At 33.3% G+C, this 15,342-nt stretch overlaps 1 protein-coding gene across 3 annotated transcripts in view; it reads left to right on the top strand.

Annotated features, from left to right (window-relative positions):
* Window positions 1–15,342, top strand: part of LOC124979763 (sodium channel protein type 1 subunit alpha) — a 141,218-nt gene that overhangs the window by 49,602 nt on the left and 76,274 nt on the right. For all 3 annotated transcript variants that reach the window (XM_047544428.1, XM_047544427.1, XM_047544426.1), the window contains exon 2: window positions 8,799–9,111. In XM_047544428.1, the coding sequence (XP_047400384.1) occupies window positions 8,848–9,111 (264 nt within the window). In that variant the 5' untranslated portion in view covers window positions 8,799–8,847. The remainder of the gene's footprint in view (window positions 1–8,798; window positions 9,112–15,342) is intronic.

Below are 15,342 nucleotides of genomic sequence, written 5' to 3'. Positions count from 1 at the left end.
AATAACTGTGCTATTTCTCAACTAAATCCACAACAGAACCAGAATGTGAAAGTGTGGGCACTGGGCCTCGGTTAGAGGGGAACCTTAAGTGGGATTCGTCTTTCTCACCCTGGTTCTGAAGCAAGAATAGGGTGCAAGTAGATAAGGATAGTGGAAAGGAGGAAAAGGCACAGTGGTTAACTTAAAAGGGGCAAATTTTTTCAAATACAAAGAATTTATGAGATTGACTTCATACGTAAGTCTTTTGTGTGAGATGCTACAGTGAAAATAAAATTGTTCATTTTCAGCTATTATGATATTTCTATATGGGTGGAGAAATTTAAATGCCCAAAGAAGGCTGAACTATAGACTTCAGGAGTTAAGGTTATTTTAAAAAAAACTCCTCCATCTGCACTACCAAAGTAACCAAAACCAAATAGTTTACCAGTCCTAGCCACCTCACTTGGAAAATCTTTTGACTGGTGATTAATTTAATTACATCCACTGTGTCATACATGTGTAATTGTCTGTGGGAAAGAGAGATATATAATGTCCAGAAGTAAAAACTTCAACATATAAGTGAATGTTTATTATATGTCATGTATTAAATTAGGTATAATATAATGATAGACTTTAGAAACATCTACATAAAGAGCATCATAGAATAAATAACTGAAAGTAAATAAAAAACTTGATTTTACATGTGCAAGGAAAAAAATATAAGGCTATATATATTACTAAAATGTAATTCTGATGATACTGGTTTTCCCCCTCCTTTTTTCTATCAGTTAGATATGCCCAGAAGTTATATATAATTTCTTTAATTTATTATTGATATGATCTAATATTTTTCCCATCTTATTATTCTTTCTTCCACATTAATTAATATTGGTCATACAGTTGCTATTTCTTTATCATTATTATTTATTTTATCATTTACAAATCCATTTCATTTTATTACAATCTTTTTGGTTTTCGTGGTCCCCCACTTGCATATCATTTTCTTTTGTATTTTTTTTTCCTATTCCTTTTAGTATGTCTTCCCTGACTGACTTCTACTTTTAATTTGTTTTGATTTTCTTTTAAGGCATCAATCTTCTTCCACAGTTTTATTATTTCACGTACTATTTATTCTCAATCTATTTTTTAAATTCATTCATTCAGAATTGTTGTCTGATAACATATATCTCATTAATTTTTTTCTTCCTACCTGGTTATTTTGTTCTTTTTAATTTTGTCTAAGTGCATATCCATATTCATTTTGAAAATTATGTCTGTCTTTTTGATATCTTTTCCCACCAGGAAAGTTTTGTTGTCTAACCTTTAGGAAATAGCAAGATCTCCCCTATCTATTCAAAGACATATTTAAATGCTGATTATAACGTAAGGAGAAAACTGTCAAGTCAAAACCACAGATGCTATTGGTTATATCAATCTCTTCAATATATACTTTCATAAATCAGGAATGTTTTAAGTTGCAGTTATAAATTTTGAAGTTACAAAGTCAAAGTTATCTTTCAAGTGTAAATACTTATTTCTGAACTTTTGGCAGAGCAAATAAAGATTTCAAATATAATTATAACTTTTATTACATAATATTTCTGAAAAAATAATAATGATATTTGACTGTTTTTTACATATTTCATAAATAACATCATGGGATAGGTTATAATTTTTAAATGGATTTATTCTTAAAATGAATATCATGTATGGTTTATTTTGGGGAGTATTTAGATATGAGGTCTACTTAGAGTTGAAGAAACACTGTCCCTAAGCTCAGGATTATGCTATTATAATATGAGCTAAAATTCTCACAAATGAGTATATTCCTATACCTAAACCAATTATAATTATATATAATACATTTGAATTGATGATATTCATCAGTGGTATTTGCCCTTCTTGTTATCTTCTTGGCTGTTTACTTCTCAAGTTGGCACTGCCAGCTAATGACCAAGGAGATTTTCTTAGAGGTCTTTTCTCAAATGGACTATTTCTGTAGAATAGAAAGGTTTTAGGGAATTATTTCTGTTCTATTCATACAACTTCATGGACAATGAAGCCCTGTGTGACATTCACTATGAAAGGCAGTAATTGTTCATAATGATCATGTGTGTGTGTGTGAGTGTGTGTGTGTGTGTGTGTGTGTGTATAGAGAACACCTATCACCTATATACAAAATCTAAATATATGTGTATAAAGAAAATGCTAAAGCTGTGAAATAGAAAAGATGAAACCAAGCGAACAAAGACATACCAGATAACTGCAAAGAAAATGAAAGTAACAGTCATTGTATACTATCAAATTGACTTCAGAGGGCAAAAAAATCAAAGTCAGTCAACAAAGGCTATTTAAGGAAATACAGTCAGGTGGCATTTACTGACATTTTGTTCAACAACAGACTGTATATACAGCAGTGGCCCCATAAGTCTGAACTATCCTGAAGTCGTGACATGACGTATTACTCTTGTGTATGTGATGATGAGAGTTTAAACAAAGCTACTGTGCTACTAGTCATACAAAATTATAGCAGCAATACAATTATGAACAGTACATAGTACTTAATCACAATAACAAATGCCTAAGTTACTGGTTCATGTATTTACTATACTTTTGTCATTACTATAGTGTGCACTTCTATTTATAAAAAAAAGTACATCATGTTATGCTGGCAGCAGCCTCAAACATATGTGTTTGTTGTGTTTCCTCATGCAGTAATGTTGAGTGACCTGTACCATCTAGATCTCTGAATGTACACTCTATGATACTGGTACAAAGAAGAAATCATCTAATGACATTTCTAAAAACATATCCCTGGCATTACATGACATATGACTGTAAAGGGTTCAATTCACTGAAAAGTTATAAGTATTGTCTACACACAAAATAACATAGCATTGGAACTCCCAGAACAAAAAAGACAGAAGCTACAAGAACAAATAGAAATCATTAAATATAGACTTTAATTCATCACTCCAAGCTCATAACAATCAAGCAGATCAGAAATATATGCGGATAGGGAAATAATACATGATAAGAAATAAGGTAAATTCATTGAGATGTATTAAATTATATGCTTTTAAATAAATAATAAACTTCTTTTCAATGTTTTTTATAAAAGTCGTTTAAAAACGAACCTCTGCTAGGACAAAGAGAAAATCCACAATAAATTCAAAGAAGCAGAAATGGCACAAATAAAATTATCAGATCATAATGCAATGAAACTAAACATAACAAATGAGGGGGGATATTTGGAAATTTTAAATATATTCCTGTAAACAGCTCTTACATTAGAGAAATTTGAAGTCAAATTATTTTAAGAATTTTCTGAATATTTTTCTGTGCCTTATTTGTCCATATGACCAGTCACATAAGTTTTTCTAATCCTCCCTGGCTCCACCTCTAGTTTGGCCCTAGTGACCCTCCGTCTATAAATATTAAAACACAATACCAAGGGTTGTTATCTTTCCCACTGGAGAAAGCCCATATTCTTCCTTTAGTGTGTCTTCCTTGCTTTACCCCAAAAGAATCTCTCCCCCACACCTCGATGGCCCACCTTCTCCCTTAAATATGAACCTATTTTCCTAAATAAACCACTGTTTGTGCATGTTGAAAATTCTTTTCCATCATCTATGCCAACAAACCTGCTGGTCCTGAATCAAGTTCCTCCTTCTCTCTGGAAACTACTTAGACATACCTTAGGAGACATCTCTTCCCATAGTGACATGTACCATAATTTATCTACACTTCCACCTACTGAAGGATGTATTTATTGTCTCCAAGTTTTGGAAATCACAAATAAAGTTGCTACAAACATCTTCATGAAGTACTTTCTATAGACATATGGTTTTAACTCCTTTATATTAAATATCAAAGTGTGCAAGAGTATGTTAGTTTCATACCAAATTGCTATACTGTTTTCCAAATAGACACACCATTTTGCCAACCAACAATGAAAGAAAATTCCTATTGCTCCAAATCCTTGCCAGCATTTAATGTTTTCTGTGTTCTTGACTTTATTCATTCTAATTGGCAAGGCATGTAGGGGCTTCTCATTGTAATTTTAATTTTCATTTCATTGGCAACATAAAATGCAAAGTGTCTTATCATATGCTTATTTTCCATCTGCATATCTTGTGTGGAGAGGTGTCTGTTCCTGTCTTTTGTCCCCTTCTATTCTGAATATTCATTTCCTTAATAATGAGTTTTAAGAATTTGTATATTTTGGAAAAGAGTCCTTTAATCAGATATACTTTTTGCAAATATTTTCTCCCAATGCATGGCTTGTGTTCTCATTTTCTTGACCTTGTCTTTCACAGAGCAGATGTTTATAATTTTAATAAAGTTCAGTTTATAAATTCATTCTTTTATGAATCATGCCTTTGGTGTTATATCTAATGCAAAGATAATCTAGGTTTGCTTCTATGTTATCTCCTAGGAATTTTATATTTCTGCATTTTACATTTAAGACTATTGTCCATTTTGAGATAATTTTTGTAAAGCATTTACAGTCTGTGTCTTGATTTATTCTATTTATTTTATTTTTAGCATATAGATGTCTAGTTATTCTGACAATACTTATTTAAGAGATTATCTTTCCCTGTTGTATTATCTTGCTTCTTTGTCAAAGATCAGTTAAATGTATTCATGTTGGTCTATTTCTGAACTGTCTTTTCTGTTCCATTGATCTGTTTGTATATTTTGTTTGTTTGTTTTTTGCTTTTTCGCCAACCCCACACTGTCCTGATTACATTAGCTTTATAGCAAGTTCCGTAGCTGGCTTAGTGTCAGTCTTTTGACTTTGTTCTTTTTCAAACATCGAGTTATGTATTCTGGGTCTTTCCTGGCTACAAACTTCAGAATCAATTTGCCAACATCCACAAAATAACTTGCTATGATTTGATTTGAAATCACATTGAATTTATAGATTAAGTTGGGAAGAACTGATCTCTTGGCAACATTGAGTTTTCCAACGCATGAAACTGGAATACGTTGCCATTTATTTCTTTCTTTTATTTCTTTTTTCATAGATTTGTATTTTCCTCATATAGATCTTATACAAACTGTGTTAGATTTCTACCAAAGAATTTCATTTGTGTGGATGTTAACACAATAGTACATTTTTTAAAAACAAATTTAGTTGTATATGAACATGTACCTTTATTTTATTTATTTATTTTTATGTGGCGCTAGAAACCGAACCTAGTGCCTCACACGTGCCAGGCAAGTGTTCCACCACTGAGCCACAACCCCAGCCCCCAAATAGTATCATTTTAAAAGTTTCAAAGTCTATTTGCTCATTGCTAGTACATAAGAAAGTAATTAACCTTCAAATACTAACTTTGTTTTTTGCAACCTTTCTATAGTCACTTATTCACTCTTGAAAGTCTTTTTCAACTTTTTCAAGTTTTCTATATAGACAACTATGTTATATGTAAAAAGAAGAAAAAGACATTTTTATTTCTTTATTCCCAGTTTGTTTACCTTTTTTTTTTTTTTTTTTTTTTTTTTTTTTGTCCTGCAGCATTAATGTGGACTTGAGTACAATGTTGAAAGGAATAGTGAGAGGGGTTGTGCTTGGCTTGTTCTAATCCAGTGGGATGTCTTTTAGCCTTCCTTTTTGTATTTTAAACTCATATTATTCATATAAGGGAAATTTATTGAATTTTTATGTTAACTTTAAACCTAGATCCTTTAATTATTTTATTGCTTATAGGAATTTTATAGGTGTTCCTATTGAACTTTCTAGACATAAAAATAAAACAATATAAAAATACATGTAATTTTACATTTGTTATTATTATATAATATAATTATTTTATATATTTAATTGGATTGGTTTGTACCTCCAGGAAATTGTTCAATAGCAGGATTGATTTCTTTTATTAATTTTAATGGAAATGCATCCAGATTACTTCGTTAAATTTTTTGCTTACTTTTTGGGCTCATATAAATATATACACGATTATATTTCTAACATACTATGAAAACAACCTTGTGTGTTGGCAGGAAAAGGTTAGTTTATTCTGTAATTTGTTAGAATAACTGAGTAACCTAATGGTGAATGGATCTCTGTCTCACTCCAGGTAAAAATCAAATTCTAAATATGTTATACCAAATTTTTCAAATTTATAAAATTAAACCATCAGAATGCTAAAATTGCAAGAACAAAACACAATGGATATGTGTGTGACTACATTATATATAGTCTTTTATCTTTCCTCCCACCTTCACCTGCTCACTCCCCTGGATGCTTTTCTAAGCTTGGCAAAAAACGCAGAAGCCAGAGAAGAGTTGGCTAAGCACACAAATTTTTTTAACATTTTTAATTAAATTTGTTAATCTGTAGCACAAAACACCACAAAGTCAGAAAACAGGATTCATGTTCATATCACAAAGTCACATGGTTAATATAATACCTAAAAGGATGCTATGGTTATAAAAAAAACTAGGAGTGCTTTAAATAGGCAGTCACAGAAAAGGGAAAAAAAAGTAGCTCAAATATATGAAAAATAGGCTCTGCTTTTCTTATGTAAGACAAATGTAGGTTTTAACTATAATATACTCCCATATGTGTCTCTATCATGCTGGACGTATCGAAACTCTGTTGACACAATATGTTGCTGAGGGGGTAAGCAAGCATGGAGTATGTGACGTATCGGTCAGGAGAATCGTCCCAGAGGGAGGCAGTTTACAATAATCTTCAACATTACATTATTATTCTTTACATAACCAAGTCCACCTTGAGAAGTTAATCCTACAAATATCTCTGTGAAACTATTTGCATAAAATAAATTACCTGCTGCTTTGTTTATAATAGCAAAAGATTGGAAACCAACCTGAATACTTCAGACTGGGAAGTTGGTTCAGTAAATTTTGGCATATGCATGCAATAAAAAAATTATGTAGCTTATAATAGGAATGAGTGAGATCTATAAAAACTGAGATGGAAGGAATTTTATTGTTTATTATTAAGTGAAAAATATGGGGTGCAGACAGCTTGTATAGTAAGTTACTATTTGAATATATGTTTAAATAGAATATGTATGAATATACATATACTCATGTGCTAGCAAATACATACTACACACCTGGAGAAATATATGAGAGACAGATAAAGGAACAGGTGGAAGGAGACTTTACACTGCATTTTCTTTCAATATTCCAAATCTATATTATTTATGTATAATATATAAATCCATATATATATCATATCATTCATATATATATCATTTATATATAGAAGTATACATCTATCAAATATACATATCTTCTATCAAAATCTAGTTTAAAATAAAAACCATATATATACATATACATTTATGTGTGTATATATATATACATCAGAATACTTCCTTTATGAGAAAATGAATCCTATTTGTTATCCCTAAACTTTGTTTTCCAAATGAATAAATTCCAGTATTTTCCTGGTGCCTTATGTGCATTTTAGACAAACCATTTCTTTTCCTTTGTTCTTTAGGCAGCTTATTATTGCAGGCCCAAAGCTAATTGTGTGTAGATTATAACAGCCTCTGAAAAGTTTACCTAAGAGACTAAGGGTTCAACTTTAGACTTAGTTCCTTTCCTTCTTTCTGAGCATTCACTGAAAAATATGGTCAGAAACCTCACAGCAATGGGAAACTACTTCGGTGAAATTAGAGGTCTCTGGAGGACTCCTCACAAAATAATTATACCCAAAATTTTATCACTGCAGTTTGTATACAACAAAACTGTAATTAACTGTATGATAGCTTGCTGAGCTCAATGAGTTAATGTGGTATCCAAATAAAATTTGAGTCCCAGCTCTGGGAAGTTTTGGCACAGCAATATCTGTGAAATTTGAGCTCATATTAAATATGCCTTAAAACAATACATCTGGGATTTGTCCTCTGGCATCAAATCAGGTCTGACTCTGCTAGATGGAGCTGCGAGTTTTGCCTCAGGTCCTTGTAATACATTTAACACTATTGGACTATAAAATCAGCAAGAATATCATTGTTGCTGAGTGAAGAAAAAGACTTCAGTTCCTGTTGAGTTTATGGCACTCTCTTCTCTTGAATCTTTTGTGTTTCTTGCAATAGGAGATTCCTGCTGTCTCCTGTGTCTACAACTATCTTCTCCCATCCCAGACCCAATCTAGTAATTTCCCAGCCTACTTTTTCTCTCATTCTTAATCAGTCACATAAGTGGCATTGTCCAACCTTAGACTATCTTTTCCTACATGTGTTCAAGTAGGCCAACCCCACCATGGTTAATGAAGTGAGCAGGTCACAGTTCCAGTCATCTCAAATCTCAGAGGAGATGAAGAGCCACTTAGGACACCAGTGACTATTTGGCCATTGAGGCTAACTGCAGCAACCTCTTCTGACCTGCATGGCCAGGAGTGACTTGTCAGGCCTAAAGGGTTGGATATTATGTCTTCTCAGAAACAGCTACTTTCCACTTCATCCTAGTTGACATAACTGCACTATCTTTTGTCTCTATAGGTGCACCACATCTGTTTTCTGGGTGGGTTTCAGAATGAACAGCCCATTAGTGAAGTGGTGGCAATTAACCTAATGTACCTTCATTAGACTCTATTTGAACTAATTCTTGAAGTAGCCCAGCTCCTCTATCAGTAAAGCACAAGAGTTCATAAACAGGATGCTTAACAGAATGCTATACAGAAAACACATTTGTTAAGAATTTTTATTAAAAAATTACTTTTCAATATGAGTAGAAAACAAAGAGTTAAATCCTCAAGGTCATATTTCATGACAAGTATTGTAGATATTAACAACTCTTAATCCTCTCCTTAATATATCTCTGTTTTTTCTTAGGGATTTCATATGTGGAATAAATGGTAATTAAAATGTGCAGGATGACAAGATGGAGCAAACAGTGCTTGTACCACCAGGACCTGACAGCTTCAACTTCTTCACCAGAGAATCTCTTGCGGCTATTGAAAGACGCATTGCAGAAGAAAAGGCTAAGAATCCCAAACCAGACAAAAAAGATGATGACGAAAATGGCCCAAAGCCAAACAGTGACTTGGAAGCTGGAAAGAACCTTCCATTTATTTACGGAGACATTCCTCCAGAGATGGTGTCAGAGCCTCTGGAGGACCTGGACCCCTACTATATCAATAAGAAAGTGAGTGTTTTCTGTCAGGCATATTTTGCTGCTAATTGCCTACTGCATATATTGGACCATTGTAGCAATCCCATGCTAAATTAGCACACTCTTAAGTATCCTTCTATTTAGAAATGAGAGACATTTGTGGGTGTTTTATGCATATGCATGAGAAGTAAATCAATTATAACATATGAAGCTGTCCCAAATGCACTATGATAGATACCTAAAAATAAATGTTAGTTGTAGGCAGTTAATCTAATGAGTTATTTTCCCCAGAGATTACATTTACTATGCAACTTTTGTACTTTTTGCACTTGGAAATCTGGAAATCATCATGAACTACAAAAACTTAAGAAAATGTTAGTTAGTATTAATTTCTCATGAAACAAAATTCAATATTATCAACTTTCCAGTTTCTGTATCATTATAAACAATACATCAATCAATTTCCTGAAGAAACGTTTCCACGTGGAAAAAAACTACATCAACTGCAATTTTAAAATTAGTTGATTTTAGTAGAAATGTTTTAACATTGGTAAAAATTAGCAAAAATGTAATATTCTGATGCATCATTTATAAATGACATTTGAATACATGCGTTTTCTGTATCTATGCTTGAAATGAGTACCTCACATTAAGCACCTAATCTTTTATTACTATCATGATTTCACCAAACCAAAAACAAAGCACAGAAAGAAAATCAAAAAAGATTACTATATTGATTTTTAGTTTAGATTTATGATTTTGGTTAAATTGTTTTGTTTTATTATCTTTTTACCAAAACAATACGTTTGTGAACTCTTGGTGAAAGGTTAGAAAACAATCGTGATTAAACAAATAAAAGATTTTGCTGGACATGGGCCTTAAAATACCCCCCAGAACTTTTAGGGATTCTTTATTGCTACCACAATTTTGTTCGTAGTCTTTGTTGAAGGCACACACAAATTCAACATTTTTACTATGTGAATTCAAGATGGATTGCTCATCACTTCTAATTGACTTCCAAAGTTTCAGAGGTAAAAGCATGACAAAAAAGATGACTTTCTCTGTGTTTACATTTTTTTAAACTGTTCGAGATATAGCCAGATTAAGTATAACATCCTTTTCTTTTTTAAAAAACTGACTAACCCAATTTACAATAGAGACAAAGAATCATTTTCCATGGATTTCATTTTCCTTTAATTTTGCTTTTTTACATGGTATTGTCAAATCTTAGTTTGTAAGAGAGATTATCCATCTCATGATTGCCATTGAAATTATGAGTAAATTTGCAGTTTGTCATCAAATCACTTCTTTGAAAATTACCGTAATTTCATATTTGAAAAACCAAAACTGAACTTAAGCAAATTGTGAAAGTTTTATTTGTATAAGGAATGTGAAATTGTAGATAACCCAGTTATCTGACATCCTATTTAAAATTCTTTAAATAGACATTGATGTCTCCCACTCAGAAATCCATTCACACCACGTAGTGTGTTACTTATCTTATAGTCATTGGATATATCCAGTTTCCTCAGAGGCTGCTCTCCTGATGGGTTAGTGGGGTCCAACTGCAGCAGGCCTGTAGCTACCTTTAGACATCCAGTTCCCATTCTCTGGTGGCAATCATCTAAAAATTAAGGTCACAGGTGTCCAACCCTTCATCACATAGGGTTAACATCTAGCATCCCAACTCCTATGCTATGTCTTTATTTGTAAAAATATAAATGAGTGTTCTGAGAGAAAACAAAACTTATGCATGTTGACAAGGTAGTAATTCTTTATGTGAAAACCAGACCCTCCAATCAATCTTTTCTTTTAAATTAAAGAGCTTTCAGACTGGTGAAAGGTGTTGTTGTCTTGAAGGGAATTCCCCCCTACCCCTTGAAAAAATAAGTCCATAATGAATTATATATAACAAAGGACATAAAGGAAAACAAGATAATGTAAATCCTTTAAAAATACCTAAAGGTCTTAAAACCAAGGGCAAAAGACCATCTCTGATGAAATGACCTATCAACCAAATTTAGTTAGGCTCCTATCTAAACTTGCCTTTAATATTGTCCATCCTTATCTTCAAATGCATATTGTTTGAGGAAGAAAAAAACATTCTGACATTTTGGAACAAAAACAGTGTGAAAGCAGAACAACCTGATAAGAGAAATATTGTTATCAGGTAGGAGTTTTCCCCAAGGTAAGGTACATTTCTTGCTTTCACATTGAGCTGACATCAAGCAAATCTTCAAATGTAAGCCATTCAACACCAAAGCAAACAAAATTTTTTTGCAGAGCTGAAATCCTTAAAAACCAACATGGTATGCTTTATTCTCAAGATTGACCTATGCATCTGACATTTCCTTCTTTTACATTTTTATGTTTTAGAACTTCCTGTAAATTGCCTATGTAGTCTTTTCTAGTCTTAAATTTTCTTTTGTAATTGGATTATTTCAGTATTGAGGAATAGTCTTCCTTAGTTCTGAATAAATTTTCTCTGATTGAACTTGGAGTAACTTAAAAAATTTTAATCTTTTAAAAGTAATGTTTCTTTCAATATTTGATAACGAATTTTATTTTAGAGACTTTATCTGAGATTGGTAGAATGTTCTTCATTAAAACAATGCAGTGCCCACACAATCTTGGTGCAGCTGAAGAGTCAAATGGTGAAAAAATCAGTAAATAAAATGCTTCTTGGGTAAGATTTCTCATGACTGATGGTATTAGGGGTGTACATCTATTTTCCAAACTGAAGTGCAATATGCAAATACCAGTTAGACCAATGACTTCCCCAGATTTGAACTCTCATACTACAGTTAATGTATCATTTGTCAATGTCTAAAGTATCTGATTTCTCTCTTAGTAACATATAGAATAAATAAAGCAAGATGACCTTTTTATTCCTTTGTATTGCTATAACATAATGCCTGAGGTTGGGCAATTTAAAATGAACAGAAATTTAGTAGCTTACAGTTCTGGAGACTGAGAAGTCCAAGATTGAGGGACAGTCACCTTGAGAAGGACTTCTTGCTGTATCCTTGTAGTGTGAGAGACTGTAAGCAGAAGATAAGAGAGAGAAAGTGAGGCCTGAATTCACCCTTTACAATGCATCAATCCCACCTACACAGGTGCAGCCCTTGTGGTCTAATCACCTCTGAAAGCTCCCACCTCTTAATACCACAACAATGGCATGAGTTACATTTAACATGAGTTTTAGAAGGGGCAAACATTCTAACAATAGCATTGACTATAATGGTTCCAGAATCCAATCTTTATATTTTGGGTCTAAATGCAAGGGTGTACATGCAAGGACTTTATGTTAAAATAAATGACATAACACACTAAAGTTTGCTATGATCTTTTACAAAGACGATGTCAATGAGCTTATGAAAATGTCACTGCTGCTGGTGTATTTTCCTTTGACATATGCCCACATATTTTTATCCTCTATGCCCCAGTTTCAAATGTGCAAATTATATAATATTCAAATATTCTACTAAAATTGCTAATGTAGTTGAAACCATGACCAGTGATATTACAGTAATAACTGAAGAAATAGTAGTAACCATCTCATGAACATTCCTGATGCAGGAAATATTAGGACTTTACAGACCCTCAGATGTTTTGAGCCATCAGAAGTCTCAGGTAAGAACTAAGAAAAAAATGCTATCATAATAAAATCACAGAATTTTTCATAATTCATTTGCTCTAAACAAGTGACCTTCAGAACATGATTCCAGGTTGGGTTTTTTGATTGATTTTTTACTTTAGCTGTGTAACAAGGCACCTTTTCCTTGTGAACACATCTCCCCATCTCCTTTATGGGATGTTTTTCCGTTTCCTTTCATAGCTTGGTTTGATGTACCATTTGCCTATACATTCAAATTCTTTACCTACTCTTTATTACAGAAAATTCCTCTGTTCTCATGTCCTTAAAATTACAGATGACTCATTAGTACCATGGGAAGAAATATCCTTTTGACAATGTGGCAGTTTACTGGAAATAGAATGAGATATTTTAGATGTGCAGAAAAAAAAGTTTGTTAATTATGCAATGTAGAAATGTATTCACTTAAAAACTATACTCTGTCCTCAATTGTCCTCTGATTGTCTCATCGAGAATTTATTCCCTGATCAGCTTTCCTAAAACTATGTGCATTCTATACATAGCCTGCATTTAGAAGTCCCCCATGAGAGGCTGCAAATTCTTAACTGATCTGTCATTGTTATTGGAGCTTAAGTTGTTATTTTGGGGTAGAGGGTTGTTTGTGTTATTTAAATTAGCATTAGGAAGTTTTTTCTTGCAAAAGTAATTTAATAGAAAATCAGAAAACTATCGATAGTTAAAAGCTTAGGGCTCCATGAATTGTCATATAGACAGTGTCACGTTTCCAATTGTTCTTTGCATATGGGCGCCTCCGTAACAGCCAATCACCCAGTTCTTCCTTTCATCCAAAGCACTGCGGCTGACTTTTAAATCTTCCTTTTTCCCATATGTCATTTTTCCCTTATGCCCCTTTCTTTTTTTGTTACCTTCCACTCTCTGTCTCAGAAAGTCCCAAGATGATAATGATGGTAAATAAAATGATAGTTAACATTTATTGGATGCTTTTCATATTAGTAAGAGATCCTTCAAATGAAGGGAACCAAAACCAATAGAAACTATTTTCAAGGGGGATAAAAAAAGGAAAAATAAAATGTCTGGGTCCAGTCTGGTTTTACTATGAATAGATTCTACCTAAAATGACATTATCAGGACTGTCCTTTTCCATTTTGAGCTTTGCTTTTACCCACACTGGCTTCATTTATAGACTGGTTATCCCACAAGATGGCAGAAGTTGCCACCAGAAGTGCTAAGATAACATCCTACGGCCTAGTAACCTCAAGAAAAAGACTCATGTTTTCTTTAAAACCTCTAACAAATGTCCTAGAATTCCATCTAATTAGGCTACCTGGTATTCTCTGAATCAATTACTGTGGCCACAAGTACATGAGAGTGTACTTGAGAGTGTTGCTGAAGGATGGGTCATTTCCATTCAACCTACCTAAGTAGACAATGGGACATCGGATTTTTTTCCCTGAATTGAAAAGAATAGGGACTATTCGAAAAGTCATGCTAGACAGGCAATAAGGACCTTTATGTACTCTATATACTATGCATCAAGATATTTAAATTTCTTATTTAATCCATGCCTTCTTCCAACACAGCACTTGTCTTTATTTAAGACTAAAGAAACTGAGGTTAAGTAATTTTCCTCTGACCCAAAGCTAATAAGTAAGAGACTAAGTTTAAAACCAGATCCATGAGGTCCTATGGCCCCTTTGGGTTTGTGGTTATAGCACGAATGAGATCAGTGGAAAAGAAAAATCAGTGGTAGAATCTAAATAAGTCTGCAGGTGCTCTCCTATCCCTGTACTCATGCCACTTTGCAAACCATAAGTCACGTCTCCTGGGCTAGCAGCGTTTTCTTTTTTTCTTTTTTTTTTTTTTATTGTAAACAAATGGGATACATGTTGTTTCTCTGTTTGTACATAGAGTAAAGGCATACCATTTGTGTAATCATAAATTTACATAGGGTGATGTTGGTTGATTCTTTCTGTTATTTTTCCCCTTCCCCCCACCCCTCCCATCCCTCTTTTCCCTCTATACAGTCCTTCCTTCCCCCATTCTTGCCCCCTCCCTAACCCTCACTCTAACCCTAAAACTAACCCCTCCCACGCCCCATTATGTATCATCATCCACTTATCAGCGAGATCATTCTTCCTTTGGTTTTTTGAGATTGGCTTATCTCACTTAGCATGATATTCTCCAATTTCATCCATTTGCCTGCAAATGCCATAATTTTATCATTCTTTATTGCTGAGTAATATTCCATTGTATATATATGCCACAGTTTCTTTATCCATTCATCAACTGAAGGGCATCTAGGTTGGTTCCACAATCTGGCTATGGTGAATTGAGCAGCAATGAACATTGATGTGGCTGTATCTCTTTAGTATGCTGATTGTAAGTCCTTTGGGTATAGGCCAAGGAGTGGGATAGCTGGGTCAAATGGTAGTTCCATTCCAAGTTTTCTAAGGAATCTCCATACTGCCTTCCAGACTGGCTGCACTAATTTGCAACCCCACCAGCAATGTATGAGCGTACCTTTTTCCCCAAATCCTCGCCAACACCTGTTGTTGCTTGTATTCTTGATAATCGCCATTCTGATTGGGGTGAGATGGAATCTTAGGGTGGTTTTGATTTGCATTTCTCTTATTACTAGAGATGTTGAA

Source organism: Sciurus carolinensis, chromosome 3 (genome assembly GCF_902686445.1).
Source record: "Sciurus carolinensis chromosome 3, mSciCar1.2, whole genome shotgun sequence".
NCBI lineage: Eukaryota > Metazoa > Chordata > Mammalia > Rodentia > Sciuridae > Sciurus > Sciurus carolinensis.
The sequence above is the reverse complement of the archived record's forward strand: the minus strand, read 5'-3'. Positions and strand labels throughout refer to the sequence as shown.